The sequence below is a fragment of the Lineus longissimus genome, chromosome 19 (genome assembly GCF_910592395.1).
Source record: "Lineus longissimus chromosome 19, tnLinLong1.2, whole genome shotgun sequence".
NCBI classification, from domain to species: domain Eukaryota; kingdom Metazoa; phylum Nemertea; class Pilidiophora; order Heteronemertea; family Lineidae; genus Lineus; species Lineus longissimus.
In genome coordinates, this window is record NC_088326.1 from 1515109 (window position 1) to 1539153 (window position 24045).

The window sequence follows — 24045 nt, forward strand, 5'->3', positions numbered from 1 at the left end:
GATGATCAAGTATTGAAAATTGGAACAAAACCACCAGTCTACCGAATGACAAGTCAGAATGCATACCGGCCTGGAATGATAACCTCGTATGCAACTGCCAAGAATATTACACTGGTGGAAAAAGGCATCGAGACCGCGGATATCTTCATGACCAGAGGTGAGTCCAGTTTGTTTTGATGAAACACTGAGTGTGCGACGGCATTTCAATTCTTTGCCGGAATTGGAGCCTTCGCACACTCGGAGGTAGTGACTCACTCTCACCACACAAGGGATGATGTGTACGGAGCTAATTTCTTGTTTGCTCTTGTTTTTCAATACACTTTGATTTGTCTTTACTTATTTTCAGGTTTTATGCCGTTGTCTGAGTAACAGGACTTCTGAGGATGTTCAAAGACAGAGCTGAGACTATACGTCAAACCTTCTTAGGGAAAATATTACTATACTGACAACGACTTCCAAATTATTGCTAATGACTGAACAACTCATCCTGAATCACTGAGTTTTGCCTTTTCCAGTCACCACGAATAGGTCAGGTGAAGGATACTCGTCTGGAAATTGACTTGATATCATTACCGGTACTCAGAAACAAAACAAAGATGGGAACTTTCGATGATATTCTTGTTCAAATCGGACAGTTTGGCCGCTACCAGATTATGCTGTCCTTTCTGCTGTGCGCTTCCTTCATCTCAACGGGATGGCACACCGTCTCCATCGTGTTCATTGGGGCACACAGAGACCACTGGTGCCGTGTCCCGGGGTTGGAGGGACTGAATGAGACCCAGCGACGAAGCCTGGTCGAGCCGGCGTACTGCGGACCTAATATCAAAGAAGACGTTTGTCGACAGTGCTACAGGAATGTCCTCAATATTTCAAGGTAATTATCGTTATAATGCCGATGTAAACTAAAGTAAGTCAACGTGGAATTGTGGTCAAACCTCTTTTTGGCCATCAGACAATCGCTAGGTCAACAGACTCTGCCCGGCGGCTATCGTGGATGTACTTCAACTCCTTTCCGAGGGGTCACTGAACAGTCCGTGATTCATGCATGCAATTCATAGGCCAAATCTGTGACCCCATGAAAGAAGGTCACAGTACGTTTTCTCAGCTGACCAATCTATACTTCAGACAAAAATCATCGATCAGAATGATAGAATCATGACAGTTTTCACACTCTCAACAGAAAACAATAAGGCTTTGTCTGATTAATGAACTTACAGAAATTGTGACAAAATAATTTCTACTAATTAGATAATGTCGACGCTTATCTTGATGACATTCATTACGCAAAATGAGTTCCGTAATCATCCTCATCATCATCATATTCACTTAGGCATCGTCGCCAAGAGTTGGGTCTGTGCCAGTCAACTTTTTTATCAGCTATGACCTTCTTTCATTCAGTATATATATCAACGGGACTATTCTTTCAGCGAGCTAGAATTTGTTCAGTCTTTAGGCGGTCCACGAAACAACGTCCTGGGTCAATCGCATGCTCCTGCCATCACACTTGTCATTGACCGCGCCGTCATAAGTGCCGAGTAAACGGCCTTACAGATCAGGACGACAGAAACACCATTGTTATCTGCTACAAACTATGTCCAAAGTTATCATCAGATAATTACTGATAACTGTGCGTGCACAATAAGACAAGTTTCATGAACTTGAATGTCCTGATAACCCTAACCCCATTGATATGCAGTTCAAATATCTAGACGGCTTCACAACCGGATAAGCAATACATTTCCCACCATAAACAATCAATGTTTTCACTTACACTAAACGTATGAACTGTTTAATAGGTGTGTCACACAATAATCGAATTAATAAGTCGCACTGGTCTCACCTCCCAACAGAGTCAAAACTCCACCGACAAATTGTCTGTCTCGCTATGTTTTCGCTACTCTAAAACACGCGCGCTTAATGTGATACGACCTCGCCCGCTGACCAGGCCATTGCATAGTGTATACATATGAAGTCGTTCCGTAACAGATCCCGTGTACTAGGTTTGGTGAAAGTGTGCCATCTGGTGCCTTTTCAACATAATCTTGCCTTACTGGCAATAACTGGCGATAAACGTGTAGACTTCCTTTAAATCGATCGTATTTCTCCATACATGTTCCCATCTTCTTACTCCTCCCACGACATGACGCACCTGTGCACGAATGTGATGTCAACACATAATATTCGGTGAAGAGCCACCTGGTAGCAAGAAATGGAACCCAACATGTCATTCCAGTTCGTTTCTTTATGGTAGTTTTTTATTTACAAATTGAAGCTGGGTTCATTATTTCATCTTTCTCCCTTTGTAGTATTAGCCTGTTAGAGCTGACATCATGGAACACATCGGGACCTCTGAACGCAAGTCGAGAGATTGAGAAGTGCGACTCCTGGGAATACAGCTCAACAGAGTTTACATCAACATTGCTCAATCAGGTATATCGGAGGGGAACTCTATCCCAAACTAACCTCCTCGCCATAGTCTGGGGCCCTCCCATCCATAATGGAGGTCTGAGCCGGCTTTGATAGAAATCCGAATCGGACGTTTGCGCGGCATGCTGACATCTGATCTATCTGAACTCAGTACAGTTTGCACTTCATCCGGATCGATCTGGATCGATTTGGTCACGTGTAAACGACCCTTTTGGCCTGACCGTTGACCGCTTCGAAAGGATTACTGAACTTTGTCCATTTTCGTTCCAGTATGACCTCGTGTGCGACCGCGACTGGCTCACCTCCATGCTACAGACAATCTACATGGCTGGCTACCTGGTCGGCTGCCTGTTCTTCGGAACTATATCGGACAGGTGTGTGTGAACCCACCGAGGTCCCAACTTACTTCGATATATCTGTTTTGAGAGTAGGCCTACAGTTAAACGGCTTCACCATTCCCTCCCGCAGCAGGGCGTTGGCGGGTTGCATAGAAGTTGCTGGCGTAGGCCGTTGGCGGGTTTTTGAGGGATTTTGCAGAAGGCTGGTGGTGGAGTCCGCGCTATGTAGAGGATCCTAGGTTCTTGGCACCTTCGAAATTAGCAGGCCGTTGGCGGCCGTTAGAGGGGTATTGTGGAAGGCTTAGAGGATCCTATGGTAAAGGGTAAAATTTGTGGCCGTTTACGGGCGTGTGAGGGGAATTGAAGAGACTACTGATGAATGTCGGTGAAATCCTTTTGCTTTTCCTGTGATCTCAATGGACTATGGACACTCGAAGCCACAAAGATGGTTTTGAGTCCTGAATAATGGCCTGCATAACTCTGCTTAGTCGCTATATATGTCACTAACTCTAAATATTCCGTCTACGACTTTCAGGTACGGCCGTTTGACCGCTTTCCTTATCGCATTAGGATTGGAACTTGTTATAGCTGTTTCAGAGATCTACATCCCCTTCTATTCAATGTTCGCTGTCTTTAGATTTCTGCTCGGGGCGACTGCTGGAGCTGCCTATACGTGCGCCTACGTTTATGGTACGTAATTCTGCCATTTTATTTCTGTTTCGCGGGTCTGTTCCACCCCAAATTCCAAGTCCTACCAATGATTTTTCGTCCTCTATATTCCAGTCCTCGAGTTGACCGGCCCCCGGTACCGCGCCGTCATCGGCGTCTTCGGCCAGTGGGGCTTCGACGTGGGAGTGTTCCTCTCTGTCGCAGTTGGCTATACCGTGAAGGACCATATCAACATGCAGTGGATATTCGCGGTGCCGCCAGTTATATTTCTAGTAGCAAAATTGTAAGTATGGCGATACACGGCTGCAATAATCGATAAGCAACAAACGACAAGATTTCACTGGTTTCCTTCCTGATACTTACCTCTGAAGGAGGTGAGCAGTCGAGAGGGATGGAGGGAGGGAGGGAGGAAGGCAGGCAAAGTTCAACTGGAGGCAATTCCTTAGAATACAAAACTGCTGTGACTCCCAGGGAGGTGCATGTAGTCACTGTTTGATGGTTCTCGTCAACTCTTTTGCTTCCAGGTTGGTCCCAGAGTCGCCGCGATGGCTTGTCACCAAAGGCCGGTTCGAGGAGGCCGAGGTATTCCTGCGGAAGGTTGCCAAGATCAACCGGCGGCAATTCCCGGAGAACACCAAACTAGAGTCATTCATTGACCACAGTGCCAACGATGATGAGAAGGCCACAAGTGCGTTGGATTTGTTCAGGACTCCGAATATGAGGAGGCGGTCGTTGGTATCATTTTACGTGTGGTAAGAACACATGGAGGGTATAAGTGATGGTGTGAGGGAGCGTAATCCATCGGTCGCGGGTTCGAATCCCAAGTCTGGTTGCTGCTTTTTTCCTAGGTCGGGCTCCGAAGCAGTGTGTTGTCATAATCCGTGATATTTCAGGTAACTTTTGCCGAGAGCTAATTCATGTATAGTGTTTTAACGCGCGGATGCATTGGTCAGTGACAAGCACTATGGATGCTTCGTGCTGCTGGTCCACAAAAAAGTTGTTTTGCGAATGTTTTTAGATCACCACGACGACGTAACCTATCTTGTAGTAGTAGGTAGCGGTTAGAGATCAATGAATATCTATGGCCGGATGGCATACATAGTGACAACCTATGATGAGTAAAAAGAAAGGAACATGCATGGAAAAGTATTAATGTCCTTTCCATCCGCGTGCATGTGGAATTTTTCGGACTAAATCAGCTGATGACGTAATCGTAATACACCACTTGATTGTAACCCTATGTTTGACTGTAATTGAAATCTCTTTTCGTTTCTTTTAGGTTCTCCGCCAGTGCAGTATACTACGGCCTAATGCTCGGTGACCGCGGGTTTGGCTTCAGCATTTATGCAAATGTTGCCCAGAGTGGAGCGGCGGCCATTTTGGCATATTTCGTCTGCGTGATTCTCTACAACAAAATCGGCAGAAGACTTGGAATCATGTCAATGTCGGTGACCGCTGGAGTCTGCATCTTTATATGCATTCCCTTGTTAAATATGAAGCGTAAGTAAAAGACTTTCAGGAATTTGCTATAGGAAATTGCGGTTTACTTGCAGTTAATTTGCGGTTGCCGTTTCGGTTGACTGTCCAATCAAAACTGCCGCATTCTGCATCCTCGGCGTGCTCATTTGTAATTGGCCAATCAGAAGGCTCTCTTAGGGGCAATGGTTTGGGATACTATATAGCTCTTTGCCCCACTGATCTCCGACTTAGCCCTCACAATGGACGTGCTTGGTTTCTCGTTTCAGATTTATATCCCCTCCTTTTCACAGTATCTTTCCTGGGGAAGATCGCTAACTGTGCTGGTTTCCACGGGGCGTACCTCCATTCGTCGGAGTACTACCCCACCGTGGTCCGAAATGTCGGAGTCGGCTGTGGTTCGATGTTCGCCCGGGTAGGAGGACTAGTGGCGCCACAACTCGTCAGGCTGGTGAGTTCAGTCAAACACGGCTTTTTAGGAGATTTTGTGATCACAATATCATTATGTACACAGGGGAAATCTGGAGATGTCTATTGGTAAAAATATAGGGGCAGGGCTCGCTTTATATATTTTTCTCTCTGTTAAGGCCTAACCTCAGCGCTATCACCGTGACACTGATCTCACTCGTCTTATATTCTATTCAGGCGATAGTCTGGCAGCCTCTGCCCGCCATTATCCTTGGGGTCGTTGCCATCACTGCTGGACTCTCCAACCTCCTCCTACCAGAAACACTGAACAAAAAACTGCCAGAAACTATAGAAGATGGAGAAAACTTTGGCACGTGAGTATATGTGCATGTATTTTGTAAGACCAGTCCTGGTTGGTTGAAGTTTAAAGACTTTAGTTGCATTGGCCAATCATAGTTGGTATGACACAGTATCTGCATACCTTCTGCCAGAGTTTTTTGTTGGTCTTGTGGGTGTTCGCCTTTCGAAGGAGTTCAGTTTTAATCGCTGGAGGGACGACTTTAAATCATTGAGTGCGTTTATCAATCCAATCTAATATGAAATGTTGTTCGTTTTCAGGAAAAAGCAAAAAGACGAAGATGCAAACACTGAGATGTTGAATTACTCACCTGCCTCAAATGGGACTCAGAAAGCATGAAAATTGCTAAATGTCAACAAGAATTGGAATTCATTTTCTTGAGATTATTGAACGGCAGGAACTATAGCCCACCCGAAATGCACGCTACATGTAACTGTTCACGAGCTCAGTATAAGGTGATGCAGCTGGTGCCGTTTTCGTGAAATGCAAAGATATTACACAAAGCTCAATAACAAAGGTGCGCAGAAATAATTAATTGATTGTTGGATAATGTAAAATTGTCAGTAGATATAGGACAATTAGATTATTAAGGACAATTTGTACACCAAGAAGTCGAGGATATACTAAGTTGTTCGAGGTTGGATATAACTTATGTTATCATCTTCATCAAACAGATCGAGCCGCGATGGTCTAAAGGTTAATGACGCCCGCCTAACATTACCAAGCAGCAGGTCCCGGGTTCAATCGGGGGCCATTCGGGCCAAAAACCCACGCTCTTTTCGTCCGTCTGATGGGACAGTATAAATTATTTTAGCTTGTTCCGTGGTATCTGATATCTATGCCAGGGCGACTGCAGACCCTGCACGGGTGTGGACAGGGGCCCTAGTGGACTCCTCTACGCGCAGGCCAACAGGCTGTGCCTTTGACATATTGTTTAGTGATAACCATAGCGGAATACTCCACGTCAGGACGAGCTATCTCGATCATTTTGTTCACCTCATGTACTTCATCTAATACTTCATAATGTTTGCCACAACCACACAAATAAACGAGGAATGGACAGTTCACGATGTATTTTCGTTTCTCAATTATGCGCAATTAGCTGCCCATATGCCAGAAATGCTACTGGGTGGGTATAAATTGGTGAGGATGGTGATGAGGCAACACTCCTGTCTGGAACACCGGGAAGAGAAGCAAGAAGACAACCTTTGCTAAAGTGAGTTATTCATTCAGCAGAAGGTAAGTTGTGCTTTTTTCGGTTCCACATAGCCAATATGAAAAACAACAACATTTGAACAAAGAGTCTGAACTAAGTTCTAATTTCTCGACAATGAAGGGCTTATAAAAGATAGTAGGCTCACGTTTCATGATTGTTGCTTATATAACACGGTAAGTTTTGCTGGAGGTTCTATTACAAAATGCTCCCCTCAAATATCTCAAATGGTCTCATCGTCTATTCGAACAAGAAATGAATTGTCTTCGAGTCCTGAAACCCCGCCTCGAGGACCTTCGGGTTCGATCACTTCGATGTCAACAATCACACGCATATTGGCAAAATTTGAAACCTCCCTATTCAATGTATCTCCTTTATTTTCTGGAGTTCACAGCTGAAATATATGTATGATAATATTTTGTCCGTCAAAGTGACATCTCCTTTACGCCTTTTTGTCCTTTTCCGCGCGGTTAAAAGAATTCAGGCGTAGCACAGTCTCTTGTCTTTAAACATAGCCCGTTAGGCCTAAAGTCCCATCGTTCCAACATCTAATCAAAGGGTTATCTGGGCAAATCTTGATAATATCGACCCCCACGAAACAGGTTAGAGGGTGGTCGAATAAGTGCGATGTCCACAAGCGGGGAGAGAGAGGAGAGAACACAATGCTATCGTTATTGTACCCGGAGCAAGTCAAGGCGTGGTTGAGGCTTGCATTGTACAGTAAATACATAACATATCCTCATTGATGTAAGTGGTCAGCCTATTCCCTGATGCCGCTTTCCTTCTACAGGAGCCATGCACCAAGTGCATACGTTTTGGTGACAGATCATTCTACAAGGCAGCGCCACTCCTATGGAATGGGCTGCCCACACACGAGACTTGCGGAGTCAAAGGCAGCTTTTGGAACAATGCTAAAAGCACACCTTTTTCGAGTGTATTTCAAAGGCGCCTGAGAGTTGGTGAAATTTTTCACCAAATTTGGGCGCTTTAGAAATGTCATATTTGATTGATTGCTCTTCAGTGATAATACTAATAACCGAACGAAACCAATAAAAGGGTAAATAGTTCATGGAGAAGTAATTGCTTCGTTCTGACCACTTAATATCTGCCACACCAAACACTTATTACTTTGAAGTAATACGTTTTTTGTCATAATTTATGTGTTGGGTGTTAATTTGTTTTAGTACAAGATACACTTCGTTATCATAGCAATAGCACGCTAATACCACAGACAATAACGAAATTACTTTTATAATAGTAATATGGTCATAAATGCATCCTAACGTACGTGATCACTTTACAAATTTTGCCTATCTTGCCTGATTAACTTTCCGGGGAAAGCGCATCCTCGTTCAAGGTTGTCCATGGCATATACTCCCTGCATGTTAAACTGAGAACGAGAGCGGGTACTCCCAGCGAGTAGATAGCAACTGAATGAATATATACCTGCTAGATTTACGGGTTACAGCAGCAGAAAAATCTCCCGCATATGTTTTTTTTGCAGATGTCGAGAGAAAAAAGGCATATCTACTGCTTTCCAAAATCTTAGATTGACCCCTGCTAGTGCTAATTTATACTGTGCTATACCAGAAGTGATCACGCCTTGTTTTCATTTAATCACTATTCCTCTTTCCAGACCGAACATCATCATGAACACGTATACTGCCCTCTTGCTGTTGGCAGCTATTTGCTTTACCTTTGCAGGTGAGAAAAGTTTATATCATACCTAAGCATACAAATGTACCATAATCAGTCCGAATACAATAGGGCCGGAAACTTTTTCTAGGGGACATTTTCTACTTCTACACCGACACCGAATTAATCTGTAATAGCAACAATCACACATATGAAGTATCCGTTCGATGGTGTATCGACGTCTTCAAATTGAAATTCATATATTTGACCAATCTCCAAGGCTCACCATCGGTAATGGTTGCTTCGTAATCAGCGTGCCTTTGCTTCGGAGCAAATGTTAGCTATCCTCTCATTGGGAGATTGAAATTTGACATCTGGAAATGTTTTCTTTTCAGCGGAATGCCCTGCCGGCAGCGGTGAAGACACATATGCCTTTAAGGAGTTCAAGGGAGTCAAGGGAACGGTAAGACACGATATTACTGCTGCTATGGCCAACAGAGTCCAGACCTAAGCGTAGGAGATTTCCCTCACATCTAACTTGAGTGTACACGTATGAAATCTTAACCTCACTATATTTTCCTCGCTTCCTCCAGGTCGAACTCAACCTGAAACGGGGCAAAGACAAGACTCCCCCGGTCATCGCGGTCGAGGTCAAAGGTGGCGAGGTCAAGGTCGAAGCCGATGAGGGAGGTAAGAAAGTCGACGTCGGGAAGACCAAGGGCAAGGATGGACACGTACACTTCTCAAAACCGACAGAAACAGACAAATTATACTTCACACCAGAGGGAACGGAAAACTTTGAAGTATCTGTATCCGTCTGCTACGAATTCTAGATGTCGCTGCGATCGCTGGAAGGAGCTTCCGTATCTCAGCCGCCGATACCGAAAATTAAATTTTTCTCAGACGCCATTGATAGTTTATGTAGTCTGATGCCTCATTTCAAAATGGTGTGGTCCACTTTCGGTCGCATCAATAATATATAGCACATCCGTGGTCTCAGTGACGGTGATTATGTGAATCGGCGGCTGAGTGACAGAGGTGGGATAGAACGGGTGCGGTATTCACATCATTGTCACAGTTCAAGTTGCTGACGAGTCAAATATAACCGCACCTCAGCCGAGTGCTCGGGAATGACTGTGACAGCATTTGGATCCTCTAATGCATATAGCCATTGCATTTTATACAGTGATTTCAGAATGCATCTCTGGAAGTGAACCACACAGTCTGCAGAAAATGGCCTAGCTCGCTTTCAGTTTAGCCTAAAACCATTAGGCCATGCACACGGGGCGCCGATTGGCCAAAGTAATGTAATGATGAGTCGGCACGTGGGGAACTACTTTCGGTGCACTGAGGGGTCGTAGAAGATCCAAATGATCACGAACATTCCGGAGTGCTCGGTTTGGACCTTACTCGGGAAAGTACATCTTTGTCATTGGACATAACCATCTGTCTGTTCGGTTCACACCATTGGCGAAATAAAATGTAGTGATATTCTTACTTCTTGTTTGTTAGCATTTCCCTTTTTCTGTTCTACCATAAAGAAACGAATTATAAATGTAATCATGGGCATGCCTTTCGAACGGATTTCAAAACCTTTCCAATCCCTGCAGAAAGAATGAAATAACGCCGTTTTTAAGATTTCTCGTTATATTCAAACATCTATAAACGAATTTACAAATCTGTGATTTTATCTTCTCAATATACATTTAGTATATTGTGGAATAAAATAAATAAAATATATACAATTTTAAAAACCTGGATTTTCGCAACTCGGATAAATTCATTTGCATATTCGTCGATAAAACAGATTCTACGTCGCGTCTTTGTACGTGTGGAATTGATCCGCAACTTGCTGCATTACGAAAAACACTCATTATTGGACGGTATAGCTCTGAGCAGACACAACATAGGTGGCGCCACATGACGCATGTACATCCCTGTGCACATCCGAAAACAACGCTTGGCATGTGTCAAAACAGTACAACGGCAGTGATATATACAATACTATTAAATGCACTGAAATGCTGACTCTTATAAAAACAATCACGGACTGAAACTCAATCGAGCAGTTAACTGCTCAAACGACCTATAGGCCTCATGTAATATACAAAACCGCATGGGTCAAAGGTCACCACAGATTTGCTTGAGCAAACATTGGCTACCAAAGCGTTAGAACCACAGCAGCTCCTGAAGAACATCAATAAAGTTCGGCTTTGATATATTATAGGCCTACACTTCTGTTCTTCTTCAACTTTGCTTTACCATTATAGTCCTTTTAAAAGCGCAATTTATGCATAAGTAACATTCTTCACCGACCCTCAGTGAAGCCGACTGGCCATGGACGCTCTAAACATATTTGACTGATTTGAATGGCCGCGGATCTCGTGTTCCTGTAGTACAGTTTCTCGCTGTTCGCGGCGCTGTGAACCATTTTACCCGAGAACGCATACAAAACGTCCCAGGTCGAGCACCTGAATTAAAGCACTATATTATTATCAAAGGTCTATAACTGTTCAAGTGTACGTCATCTGTGGTTCTGGCATGGAGTTGTAGTACGTGTTGTGAGCGAAAGAGGTCGCTGGATAATAAGAATTCTGGTAGGTGGAGTCTGCTCCGCAGGAAGAAAACGCTTGAGCTTGGGCCTGGAACAAAGACATTTGATGTTCGTCCGTCTTGGACTCTCCTGTTCCCGGGACGATCTGTTCGGGAGAATTTTCAGTGGACAACTTCCGTCGCTTCGAATTTTCAACACCGGCAATCTGCTGTCCTTGACCTTTGCCCTCCATCCAAGCAACGTCGTATTCTGCCGTTTCTTTCGTTTCGGTGCTTCCCTCTGCTGGCAAGATTGAGTACGTTTGCTTTGCGTATGTCTGTGGTAGCGTGTAACCACCAGGCGGCGCCATGTAGCCCTGCTCGTAACCAGGATACTGCGCGTATGGCAAGGTACTATCGTAATGTCCATCCAAATAGTTCCCGTTCGGTGAATAGGTATCGCTGTATGTTTCCGGAAGGGCTTGTCGGGCGCCATATTGGTTGGTTTCGCGGGCACTGAAGGGGGATCGCGATCGCTTCCTGCTTGGCATTCCTGGGTAAGTAAGCGTAGGCGGGATGACGTTTGGATTGTGGACGGTCGCTTGCTGCATAGCGGGCATGTAGTTTGACATGGGAGGGGACGGAGTTCGCTCAGTGGTTCTGTCGTAGTTGTCGCGGAATCCCTTGGCGAATGGGTTGTGGTCTATCTTCAGCTGAGTTATCTAAGAGTAAGAAACAGGGAATGATTACACAGGGGAAAAGGTGGACGTGACGGATGAAGAAGATATATATAGACATATTGAGACGTTTTTGTTCCCTATTGAAAGGTTGCGGTCTCTCTAGCTTTGATCACTGGGGTATGAGGAGCAAAGAAAAACGATACATCGGTACGTACCATACGTTAGCGTGCCTCATATAATCACAATTTAGATACCACCATTGTTTTGACCAAATTCCCTCGCGGGATTCAGAGCAATAAGAAGGGAACGTGTATGGAGAAGGAAAAAACCGGTACCAAACATAACGTGACGTAAACAGCAGAACACAACGACGTATCACACAAAAATACTTACGTCTGTATTCTGATAGGCTGTGACGGCGATGAACTGAGTCTCGGGGAAGCTATGGGTCTGCAGATTCTTCTGCTCACGTGGTCCGCACGTGGTCACCTCAATCACGTGGATGCGGGGTTGGTACTTGTGCATGGAGTTCAAGACGATCTGAAATGGAGATAATGCACGTTATTAAAAAGGGTTGTCGATTGTCCTTTTCAAATGTTTAGCAACAAATTACGCCTCGCTCTCATCATTTCAATGATATTGCCTCAATCTCAGAAGCCAGTGCTATTCATCGTTATCTCCGTTTACGCAACGTTTACAGCTTTGATTCGAAACCTGTCTTATACGTACATATCCCTGATTAGAGTTCTTGTTGTTGGTGAGTTTGAGCTTGCTGAAGATGATGTCCTGTTTCATCCAGTGGGCGCCAGAGTTGGGTGAGTCGGGGTGAAGGTAAACACGACCATCTATAGAGAGAGAAATCAGAACATTGACGAGTCCGTAGATAATAGTGAGGTTACGAACATTTACGCAAACGGGCCGGGAAGGGGCCAGACATTATCTCGGGGAGGTAACGCCCATTGGAAATTCAGTGGTTCGATCCCGTTTTCCACGCGCCACACTGACGCTTCCTTTTAGACTTTTATTGTTGTTTTGATTGATGCCGCGCGTCTCTAAAAAAACAAGGATCAGCGCACACATGTCCGATTTGTTGAATAATACCTGAACGAGATTAATATCATCAACTATGAAAGCACATGCCGTATGATGTAATTTAGACACACAAACTATGCATGCAGCAAAAGGACAAATTACACGCAGGATTGCCCTATTCATTCTTTAGTATTTCTCCACCCATTCTAAATGTTCTTTAGAATTTCCCCATCTCCCGTCTGCTTTTCGGGATGAGCAGGTGAACAGCTCTAAATTACCAAATGTATTCCTGATTATCACCTTCGAATTGAATCGTAATGAAAACAAAGCGATTCGTTGTTCGCGTTGGGTACCCGATCAATTTTTGCCCGCCAATGTTGCGTATTTTGCAAACGGAAAAAGTCGTCATGGTGACGGACATCGTCATTCATTTACACCTTGCGGTCCAGGTGGATCCAGGGAATGATAAGATGGCCGAGTGACAAGTTTTAACGGCACATTGCTGTAGCTCATGTTACTTTGACTTGAAATGAAACAATTCATAAATGTTGAGGGACTTACTTGGCGGAAGTTGTTCCGCTGCTCCGCAAGGGACCCATTTCCCGCCCTGGAACTTCCAATGGTTGGGATCGGCCAATACCATGTCGACGAAGACGTTGTAATGGCGCTGGGAATCAAGACCGGTCAGACTAAACTGGAGGGTTGGGAACATGCGACTGAAATGAGAAAATGAAGGGGAACATGAGTAAACATACAGATAAATGAAAATTTTTAAGTTTCTTAACATTCGTGTGATTTTTATCCTGAGATGAAGCATACTATATTGTTACCATACATGACCATGCTTTTTCTATAGTTTTCCTTATGACATAATTGTCACGGAAATGACGGATCTTGGTGAACTCGGTCACCCCGAATGTTTTGGGCCAGGTCGGAAGTTTACAGACGGCTAGCAGACGACATTGGCTCCAAACGGAATAATTCCATGTAACATTGACAATTGTAGCGTTCATGTCACGATCTGGCGTCTTTCAGACAACCGATTTACTAAATCGTCTGCTGGTGGTCAACAATTGTTGTCCAGCCCCCTACAGCAGGAATAATTGACGGTACCAGTCGCCGATAACAATGCTAATTAATGACACAATAATGGCGTTGTGACGTCACAGTGTAAGATGGTCAGAAAGATTAACTTTATCAAGACATGATTCGACTTTTATTTTGAGCATGTCGTGCTTATCTTCCGGCATTTTAAGCGATGTCCCGCCTACCCACTTCAAGATTTGTGGAAAGAAAAAATGGTTATGGTTTTCTGTCGGAAGGAATTTGGCGCAACAGGGCCGGGTGGCGTCCAATGAACAAAGGGGCAGCTGCACGTGATTGTTTCGCGAGCATGCGCGCTACAGGTGGGCCGATCAACATTTTGAAATTACGTCGCAGACGACCGGGTTTTTGTTTACATTAATTGAAACGTAGTTTAGTGGTGAAAAATCACTACAAATGATTGAACAAGTGGTCAATGGCGTAGTTAACCATCCGAGTGGACACGCTTAACACCCCATTCACACGTTTTTCACGCCTTTCAATTCTTGATTTTGGTTCTTTTTGACCCTTAAGGCTTCTCTTGTTTTCGCAGATTCCCCTTTAAAGGATAATCACATCAATAATATAAAACACAATGGGTTAATCACTTCGTAAACGTGTTTTGTGTGTGTTTACCAGAAAGGAAAGTGCAAAAATAGTGTCGCGTGTTTTAGTGAAAGAATCTGTTAAACGCCCCGAAGGGATTAGGAAGAGCGAGAAATATATTAAACAAATAATTTACATTTGAATGAAAGACAAATTATTTCACCACTGGATTATATGCGAACAGTTGAAGACCACTGAAAGTTTTGCAAATTTGACGCCATGTTTTTCTGTTCCTCAGCCAGGGGACGAGGAAAGTCTGTCCACCAACAAAACTAACAATGTCAGCGAATCCCTTTCTTCTGCAGAAACTCCCAATCCCTAAAGGATGCGCTGGCGAAGCATACCCCCAAAACGTAAATATACATAATTGGGGCCAAAACATCATAAGTAAAACATTAAGTACTTGAGCTATAGAACAGGCCCATGCTGAAGGACTTAATGATAGAAAATCATCGTCAACTGTGGAAAACACAAGCTGGAGGCGTGACAAATACTACTGACGTCCAATTTTTGGTTTTCATAAATGTGTACAGAAAAATGCATTGTGGTTCTATATTGTTATGCAATGGTTGTTGTTTCCTTTGAATTCGTGTTGTTGTGAATGTTTACATGCGTTACCTGACATGGCACTATACTTCATAAAAAGGCTGATATTCTGCCATCGGAACGGGTAGCTACCAAGCCATATCAAAATTAATCGCTATCTAAGAACATAAGCAATGATAGAATTTCAATATTTCAATGATAGAACTTCAATATTTTAACAAGGCCAGCCGACACGTCCCCAGCAAACATTTCGTCGCTGGCACTTTTTAGCATTGGCAGAGTTAGATTATAGATCAAGATATCAGACATAGTCCAAAGGGTCTTCTTAATTTGGTAGAGGAATGTTGACATCAGAAAGTGTCGACAGTTATTTTTGGTAAAGCGTAGATGGTGCCAATTAACGGTATTTAAACTTCCTTTCTATTCCAATCAGAAAAAAAGAATACGTCGGAACTTAGCTCAGTTGAACCACTCCGGGTGAACTTCACGTTCAGCACCGTGACTAATATTCAATATGTAATCATTTAGCTGCATCAGCTCAGCGACGGCTTCTCGTCTAGAGCTTATACCGTGGCATCTTCGAAACCATTTGGAAAGAAAACTTGCTATGCAATGACACGATTATTCATAGTACTTTGTTCTTGTCTTCTGTGCTCAGTTAATGAATTGGCTTGGAGAAACTCTCCAAGAAAATTTGTAACGATTTCACCATATAGGACACGTGTTTGTTCAACAAAACCAAACATCAATCAACATTTCTCAGAAAGTGAACTTGTTTGCTGTAATTTTATACGATGTATCTGATTAATTAGTGATTAAATTGACGTGTAATTAATCCTAATTGAACAAGTGATGAGAGTTACATCTTAAGTTCAGTTGACCCAAGCAGGGTTTTCATCCTGCAAACTTCGTAATCAGTATATTTTGATTAAGACAAGTGAATCACACGTCCAAAGAAAGCAATTTAGTTTATATCACTTCAAGATATCACAAGTGCGATTTTGAGTTAGCGCTAGATTTCACACTGAATTCATTCAAAAAGTGTATCCTAATATCATACTGTCACATAAAGGACATTGTATGTGAACGAATAAAACATAATTAGAATTTGATATATATGCATATATCCAGAACATGATATGATGACGGAGGCTTAGTTCAGAAGTAGCTGGACGTCGCTTGGGATAAAGCTGAGCTAAGCTGCCAATGCGGCCAGATTAACTCATCTTTCAAAGAACCAGTTTTCCTAAAGGGGCCATGGAAACTATGGCCTTAACCATGCAGTCATTTTCACAAGATCATCAAGTCTAAACCATGAATGTTGGAAACCATACAACGGCAGTGTGACATTAGTTAATACAGTTTCCTTCTTGTTTCCTATAATAAATACTAAACAGAAGAATGTCATTCGGGGAAATGAAACGGGGTTACAACAGAAAGTTTCTTAATGGGCCTATCATAACTCTTCTTGTTACTGCTGAGCAAAATGTCTTCAAAACAGCTCCTCGGATGGTGGTCACATGAGTCTGGAAAGCAATGAGCATGAAGTTACAAAAGTATCAAAAATTCAACTCACCGGCCCTGTTTCGTGATGATCATTTCTGTCGTGTTGTGATGGAACTTGCACCAAAGCTCGCGGTTGCAGAGGTAGATGCATGCCTTCCCTTGGCCCTGCTGCTGCTGCTGCTGCTGCTGTTGTTGTTGTTGAGGGTAACTCTGGCTCGGCGGAGACGGAACTCGGGCAGTGGGCGCGCTGTAGCTTGGCGCGGCGACCGTGGAAGGCAACGTGTTCTGGTAACCGTATGAAGAGTCCTGATACGTTCCTTGGCTGACTGGGGCAACATCATACCCACCGTGCTGGGTTTGATAACTCTGGTAGTTCTGTAAATTCGCAGGCGCGGGCAAAGCTTCGTCGACATCATCCCTGAATCTCATGGGCTGCAAATACGGCGAATCCGTGTTACTGTTTCTTTCATTTTCTTCTGGGAAAGCGCAGGGGGCCGCTCCGTCGGTTTGGTCGCGGTAGTAGTAGGCCTGCTTGAGCGGTGACAGCTCCCCGTACGTCTGGTCATCCTCTGACTCCACGACATCCTGCGTATTTATCTCCTCCGGCGTGACATCTTCTACTCTTGGTGGTGAAGTGGTCCCCGGTGACAGCTCCGGTGCGAGATCACAGTTTAAATCTTGTCGCAACATTCTGTTGATTTTGTTTATTGGGCTCGCTGGTTATCACAGTCAAGTTGCAGAAAACAAAGTGTGATTCCTTGGTCCTTGCGACCCTTTTTATCCCTCACCTGCTCCTTTCCGATTGACAACTCAGCTAATCAGCTGACTGAACGCTCACTCATCATTGGTCAATTACATTGGACCTCGTTTCCCTTCGCTTACCACAGGCACGCGCTACGCAGTCAATACACGCGAGGCAATTAGGTTGAGGTTGAATTACATCATACCTTGTATGTCGCAGGTCTTTCGGATACCTAATTATGCTGATTTTAGAAGTGATTTTTCGTGACAAGTTTGGCTTTTATTTTAGTCGTTGTTTTTTTTACGCTGGCTTGGGATAGAGATGATACCAAATCTTCATTTATAACAAAAATAACATAGCACAGTTCACTATTTATTGTCATATATTGAGCTAGGCTTACAAGAAACAATGCAGGAAGTCTCTGGCACGAGCAGAACATTGCACAGCAAAAGATTATTGCAGATTAAAGAATGATTGAGCATTTTTCAAATTAACAATCACTTCTAATCTCTTTTATGTCGTTAAATTACTTATGGGCTTCGTACGTGTTGAATGTGGGACCAACCAGGTCATTCATATATTGACTGCACTGCGATCGAACGCAGTGGATCGGTCTCGTCCAGCTGCCGGGGAGAAGGACGATCAGAATGACGAAATGGACTGCATGGGACTGTGACTTCAAAACGAACGGAGAAAACAGTTAGAAACGAAGTCACTACTCGAGAAACTCCAGAGACTGAAAATCCATACTCAGACACCAATATACTTAAATCCAATTCTAAAATACAAACAAACATCTTTGGGCTTTTCAATTTTTACCCATGCAGGTCATTATACATCTCTTCGTATTCAAGTCCAGTTCACAGAATTTTGACCGTAATGTGTTGTATCAAGTGGTGTGAAACCATCGACTATCGAAAATAAAATTGGCCTATGTTGAATTTTTTAAGCACAAATTGTATGGCTTCGAATCCTTGTGGCTTCTCAAAGAGACTTGAAGCCATTTTGGCAAAATGAACTGGAGAGGGAAATCGACGTTTAAGGATTGTTGGAATCTTTACCGTTTCCGGACAGCAGAATATCAATAATTTTAGTTTTTCCTTTGAAAACAAAAATTCTCAATTTCTGACGTAAATTGCGCTGGCCTTTAATTTCTCATCCAACGCATGTTTGAAGAATGAATGGGGCGTATTTCTTATAACCCAGGCAACCGTTAATTTAGTGTCAATGTTTTGTGGGATTTTCATTTCAGAAAAGGCCGTGTTAATTGATTCGCTATTAACACTAGGAACCTGGGACTATATCTAGGTCTGTTCGTCTATGCGACGTTGCAGCCACCTTTCGCCATGGGGTGGGGCCGCCGAGGCACAAGTTAAGTTCGAAACTCCGAACACCAATCCAAGCGCAGATGAAGGAGAAGGTACAAAATAAAAAACCGGTTTCTTTTTTTTCAAAACCTTGACTTTGATTGACCAATTAATGCCACGATTGCCCCGAGTAATATTGAAGAAGAAGAAGAAACAGAATAAAAGGCCGTTACTTTTTCAAAAACTTGACTTTGATTACTAATGTCACAGATGCCCCTAGTAATAATAAACAATAGCTGGTATCAAATAATTACTTTGGTTTACGCGAAGTTTACCCAAGCGTTCAGGAAACACCGGCCGATTTCTGAGTTTTCGTTCACCACTCCGACAACAAAAGAATTGTCCAAAATTACTCTCACGAGTTTGTCGCACTTTTTCAAAACATTACAAATAGTGTCCACGTAGCGGTGGCTTGAGTGCGGCGATCTAACCGGTCACAATCCAACCGATGGACCCGGGCTTCTGAAAATTTTAACCATTATTAGGCCTTTTCGCTGTTAAACAGTTAAAGACTACCATGTGACCACCCATCTCCTACCTATAGCCCCCTTTAACTGAAACGATCATCATTGCAACGTCTATAAGGGGCATACAAAGCAAAGGCGGAGGTCCCGGGACCTCTGTCCGGACCCGCGCGTGACCTGCAGGGTATCACGCAGCGCGGCCGTAGACTTTTCCTTGCTGTGTGGTCCAACCTGCAATTCGGCTTTCTGAGCATCATTCTCAAGTTTGGCTCGAATAAATTGGGTCGTGGCATCTTGAGCGAAGATGGTTTAATCCTTGCTTTTCTTGAGAGCAGGCCATGCAGACAGTGTTTGCCACCTTTGAGACCAGGTCGTTATCTTTGCTCCTTCTCCTCTCTGTAGCGCACAGAAAATGAGACTAGAGCGGGTTTTTTTCAAGAATATGGACGTTTCTAAGAATAAAGATACCTAATCCTGTGTTTGCGTGAAAAAGCGGCTCGACATCATCGTCATTGGAATAAATTGGCGACCAAAATGAATGATTTATGAACCAAATTAAAATAAAGACTGTTTATTGTATAAATCAAGAGATTGACGAAAAATAGCCTGCGGGAGTGAGTGAACGTTGGTCGATTGCTTGTGACGTCAGGGGACACCTGGAGGTGGGCCACGCCGGAGGATGGTTCGAATCGGCGGCGGAAACTTTCAAGGATTTAACTTGTGCAAGTTATTCTAGGATGAGGAAGGTCTATGACGCTGATGATGAGATGGGTGTCCGGAGCGCACGCTGCAAAAACTAGAAAAAGTTATGGCAATGGTTGAATATCTATGAAGTCACATTTGAATATAACACCGGTTCCAGAAGTTGTACATGTATATGATAAGGCAAAGATGATAAGGGTGATTTGTGTGTTATGATATTTAAATTGAATCATGACAATCATGTTGAAATTTCAGGACTCACTCGTTGTTGTCGTTGTCGTTGTCGTAGTCGTCGTTGTAGTACTTGGCGTCGTCGTCGTTGTCGTCGATGTTGTCGTCGTTGGTTGCAACTTGGCCAACTTTTTACATATTTTCCTCGCGATAGGGGGCGCTTTCAAAGTCATCTGGCTGAACTTGTCGACGATGAAAGAATGTGACTGCTTAGGATTCGAGGCGATCTGTTTAATGGCTTTTTTAGCATACCCCGGGGCCTGCGCTGCCACACAGAATATCTCGATGCCGGCTCGCTTGCAGAGTGCGGCCTGTTGGAGCGTTTTTGGCATGTTGTTGGGGATGCCATCTGTTATCAGGATGCCTATCCGAGGGACACCCGCCCTGGCGCCATGCCGTGCTGTGAAGCCACTGCAATGGAAAGTAACCTGACTTGTAAAGCTTCCCGCAAACAAAACATTTTTATCGCTGCGAACTGCGAATATGATCGTTGCGATAAGCGATAAAAAGATCTCTCGCTGCCGCTAAGAGTGTTTATTGCTGGTTCTGACAGCATGGCCACAGTGACGACCATATTCTTGCAGTCACCTCTCCCAAATGCCGATCGACCGGCGTTGTGCGTATATCCATCTTTCATGTAGGAGACTTGGATTGACGTTCACCGCCGGTAAGTCGGCATGGCTCTACCAGTGAGGCTGCAGTCGCTATTTGGTTTTTGATAGGCATCAGTCCCTTGAAGCTGCAAATCCTGCGGGACTGGCTATGTAAAGCTCTGTAGCAATGTTGCAGAGTAATAATGCCATAGGCCCGATGGCCGGAATGGCTTCCCTGATCGAGAAGCATGACACTAGAGGCCCGGTGGCCTGATAGCTCCGCTGAGGCAAAGTAATAAGCTAATACGTACACGGTTCGCATGTTGTTTAGCACAGCTGATGTGGCGGTGCTTCCACTTATGAACGGGATGTACCGGACAGCCGCTCGCAGGGTCGCCTTCGTGTAATGTCGGTTCAGGGGGATGTGGAGCTGGACTCCAGAGCTGAACCTGATAAGCCCCACCCGGACTTGGTTCCGGCCGATCGCCAGTTGGTTGACGAGTGTGTTGATGAAGCGCAGGAGATGGACGAAGTTCCTTTTCCGGACGCTACCCGAGGAGTCGACAAGGAAGAATATGTCTGCCTTGGTATTGTTGCCGCATGCTGAAAGAATAAAATGGAAACTTTGTATGTTGTCGAAGTGGATAGAGCTGAGATGTAGCCAAATCCCGTGGCGCCTCCCCGGCGAATTGGCACGACGCCGCACAGTGCTTTATGCGTTTGTAAACAGTGCGCCATTTAAACCATCCTTAAATCAGTTTTGTAAGGTAGAATGGGGTATTTGTAGCCCCGGTTTAATTGTAGCCCCTGCCTATGATATTGATTGATATCCCCACGCATCAAACAATGCAGGGGCTACAAATAAACTGCGGCTACAACCCCATTCTACCTGATGTCATGCACAAAAATATCGAGAGGCGGAGCACATATATATTGAAAACAACTTATGCCAGGATGCATAAGGTGCTTCACATGTAGAATAGCCTTAATAGCGTGAATAATCCATCCTAGAATATATCTCACCTACATTTTTCGCCGGGCCTATAGTCGGTGGGGTAGGCGGAGGCTTGCACGTGTAGGTCACCGTGAGATACTTCGTAACTCCCGAACAAGGGTCCACCAGCAGGGTCTGTGGAGTCACCGCAAAGTAGCAATTAATTTTCCCATGGCACAGTTGTTTCACCTTCGCCAATGAGCGTCCGCTTCTGTCAATGCAATTCGACGTTTTGTAACCCCCGCACAGGCGCGTGTTCGTGCGCCCCCAAAATACTCCCGATACAACAATTGTACCAGAACAACGTATATACATCTTTCTATGTTCGCAGGCTGTTCTTGTGAAAGCTGAAATAGACGAAAATATATACAAACCATACAGAAATAAACGTAACGGATCATTATTGTCTGTTTGGCTCAGAATTGTCGAGCAACTTTTCCAATGTTTTGTAATACGCAATCAGTGTACCATTTACGTTTATTCCTTTATGATATATTACAATGCAATAAGGACGAGGCCATTTCGCGCTTACCGTCGAATCCTGACTGAAGAGGACAAATGACAATATCTATATATTGAATACAAATTTCACCAAAGCTGTTGTGAAGACTGATACAGCCTACTATTTTATAGTACTATGCATGCTAAGTTTCATCGCATTTGCGTGCATAGAGCCTATGCAACAACTACACTATAGTATATACGGCAATGTTTCCTAATGAAATGCGGGTCACATGAAACTTTGAACACGAACGAACCACACCTTTCAGTAGGCCTATCCGTATATACACAAGCAGAGTCTTTCAATTTTATTTATTTGAAAGACAATTTCAAACACAAATATTGCACCCGACTACAATTTGACCCACCATTCGCTTGGTGAGAACCAAGAGCCAGAACCAGGAATATCATCAGCAGCGTCAAAGACGCCATCATTCATAGAGAACCTGAAATAAAACAAGAAATGGCTAATCAAGCTCCTTTTGTGAATCCCGCGAGAGCCATTTTCCCCCAAGACCAAATGCTAGCTACGCCCCGGCATGCTGCGAAATGTCTCAACAGAGCCAAATGGTTCGTTTTCTGCGATAGAACATAATACGGAGGACTACAGGACTTACGGATCCAAATAGCGGTATGTCTTCGTCCTACCCCAATAAGTGCTTCCCTCCGCACTGGCGAAAGATGACAGACGCAAATGGCCGCAAGATTATCAGTTGTTCCTTTGTTATCAAAAATAAACAAAGTGGTTCTCAAGGAAATGTACATATATATACGGATCATTACATTTTATGCGTCGACACTCAAAATTGGGACCCCGGAATGAATTTACCGCACAAATAAATGATTTATGAGCTATGGATTTTTAAATATTTTATCAACAAAAAAATAACTTATGGCCGATAGATCAACATGTTGCTGCCGTATTTGTTCATGACAAATAGCCCAGCGAATAAAGGTGAAATCCAATATTTCATCCGCAATCCGGATAAGGTTTAACAGACAATTTGTCACTCGGCGATCAATCAGTCATATCAGGAAGACGCCCAGTTTAAACACATTCTGATTGTGAACCCTGTAATGGACTCCTTATCATACACTCCGGACGCAGTGGATCAGCATCGTCATTTCCAACAACATAGGACAATGTTGGAAGACAGTACAAACTATTTCGGGAGACTCAGCGGTATAGAGTTTTCGTAAATCTCCCGAAACGCCCACGTGAACGCGTATCCCAAATTTTGACATCGTTATCTTGAGGTCGAACACTATGAGATAGGCGTTCGCGCTGGCGTTTCGGGGGATTTGCGAAAACTCCATTTTCTTTTCCGTTTGGGATTTCGAGCTTTAAAAAGTTAACCTTTCTCTGCATTCGTTGTGACTTTGTCCTCAGAAGACCAATTTAGGACGAAGGGAACACCACGGATGCAAGGATGATTTCATTATTATGTCTTTCCATTCACTGCCATGCTCAGCTAGGCCTATTGACGGGGGGGGGGGGGGCCAGGGAGAAGTTTGGGGCCAGCTTATTCGCAGCCCACGAGTGCACCTTTGTGGCATATATTTGAATGGGGAGGGGAAGGATCCTTTCCATTCATCACAAATGGCTGCTTATGAGGACAAAGTCACAACCAGCAGAAAGCCGATGAGCTCCGTCTGCCCAGAGCTGTCTGGCTCTGAGGCACACCAGGGAAGAGGGGGGGGGGGGGCATGTCAAGGAGGGTCTGAGTCCCCCCACCTTTAAAACAAATCTACCAGTGCTCCTCCACTCGGGAGATGTCCTTTTTGCATTGAAGTTTTTTAAATCTTGAATACGCGAAAACACCCAGCGTTTCAGCTGCGACAGTTTTAATAAAAACATTTCCAGTTGTGTATAATAAAATGTATGCCCTGTGCAAGCAGAGGGAATGGCATCCTCCAATACCTTCAATTGTTAGCTCCACCC

The 24045-nt window shown here is 44.0% G+C and overlaps 4 protein-coding genes across 5 annotated transcripts; 2 read left to right on the forward strand and 2 right to left on the reverse strand.

The window, feature by feature from the left end:
- Positions 1-4: 4 nt before the first annotated feature.
- LOC135503290 (organic cation transporter protein-like) lies at positions 5-6727 on the forward strand. Of its 2 annotated transcripts, none has more exons than XM_064796800.1 (11): positions 5-157; positions 347-874; positions 2307-2430; positions 2698-2801; positions 3301-3455; positions 3549-3717; positions 3959-4186; positions 4714-4934; positions 5180-5361; positions 5556-5692; positions 5937-6727. In XM_064796800.1, exons 2-11 carry the CDS (start codon positions 597-599, stop codon positions 6013-6015), a joined length of 1677 nt encoding a protein of 558 aa, XP_064652870.1. In that variant the 5' UTR covers positions 5-157; positions 347-596; the 3' UTR covers positions 6016-6727. The 2 variants fall into 2 exon arrangements, with proteins under 2 accessions (XP_064652870.1, XP_064652871.1); XM_064796801.1 differs by having other exon boundaries at positions 516-874.
- Positions 6728-6856: 129 nt separating this feature from the next.
- On the forward strand, positions 6857-10023 carry LOC135503005 (uncharacterized). The gene is made up of 4 exons (XM_064796255.1): positions 6857-6892; positions 8526-8593; positions 8920-8987; positions 9118-10023. Exons 2-4 carry the CDS (start codon positions 8539-8541, stop codon positions 9355-9357), a joined length of 363 nt encoding a protein of 120 aa, XP_064652325.1. The 5' UTR covers positions 6857-6892; positions 8526-8538; the 3' UTR covers positions 9358-10023.
- A 186-nt stretch (positions 10024-10209) lies between these two features.
- On the reverse strand, positions 10210-17619 carry LOC135503057 (eomesodermin homolog). Its single transcript, XM_064796343.1, has 5 exons — positions 16580-17619; positions 13330-13484; positions 12466-12581; positions 12130-12276; positions 10210-11778 (listed from the first exon to the last, which is right to left on the reverse strand). The coding sequence occupies exons 1-5, from the start codon at positions 17197-17199 to the stop codon at positions 11038-11040; spliced, it is 1779 nt and encodes a 592-aa protein (XP_064652413.1). The 5' UTR covers positions 17200-17619; the 3' UTR covers positions 10210-11037.
- A 1375-nt stretch (positions 17620-18994) lies between these two features.
- LOC135503394 (collagen alpha-1(XIV) chain-like) lies at positions 18995-22790 on the reverse strand. The gene is made up of 6 exons (XM_064796953.1): positions 22721-22790; positions 22472-22549; positions 21632-21949; positions 20920-21211; positions 20047-20426; positions 18995-19080 (listed from the first exon to the last, which is right to left on the reverse strand). Exons 2-6 carry the CDS (start codon positions 22536-22538, stop codon positions 18995-18997), a joined length of 1143 nt encoding a protein of 380 aa, XP_064653023.1. The 5' UTR covers positions 22539-22549; positions 22721-22790.
- Positions 22791-24045: the final 1255 nt, after the last annotated feature.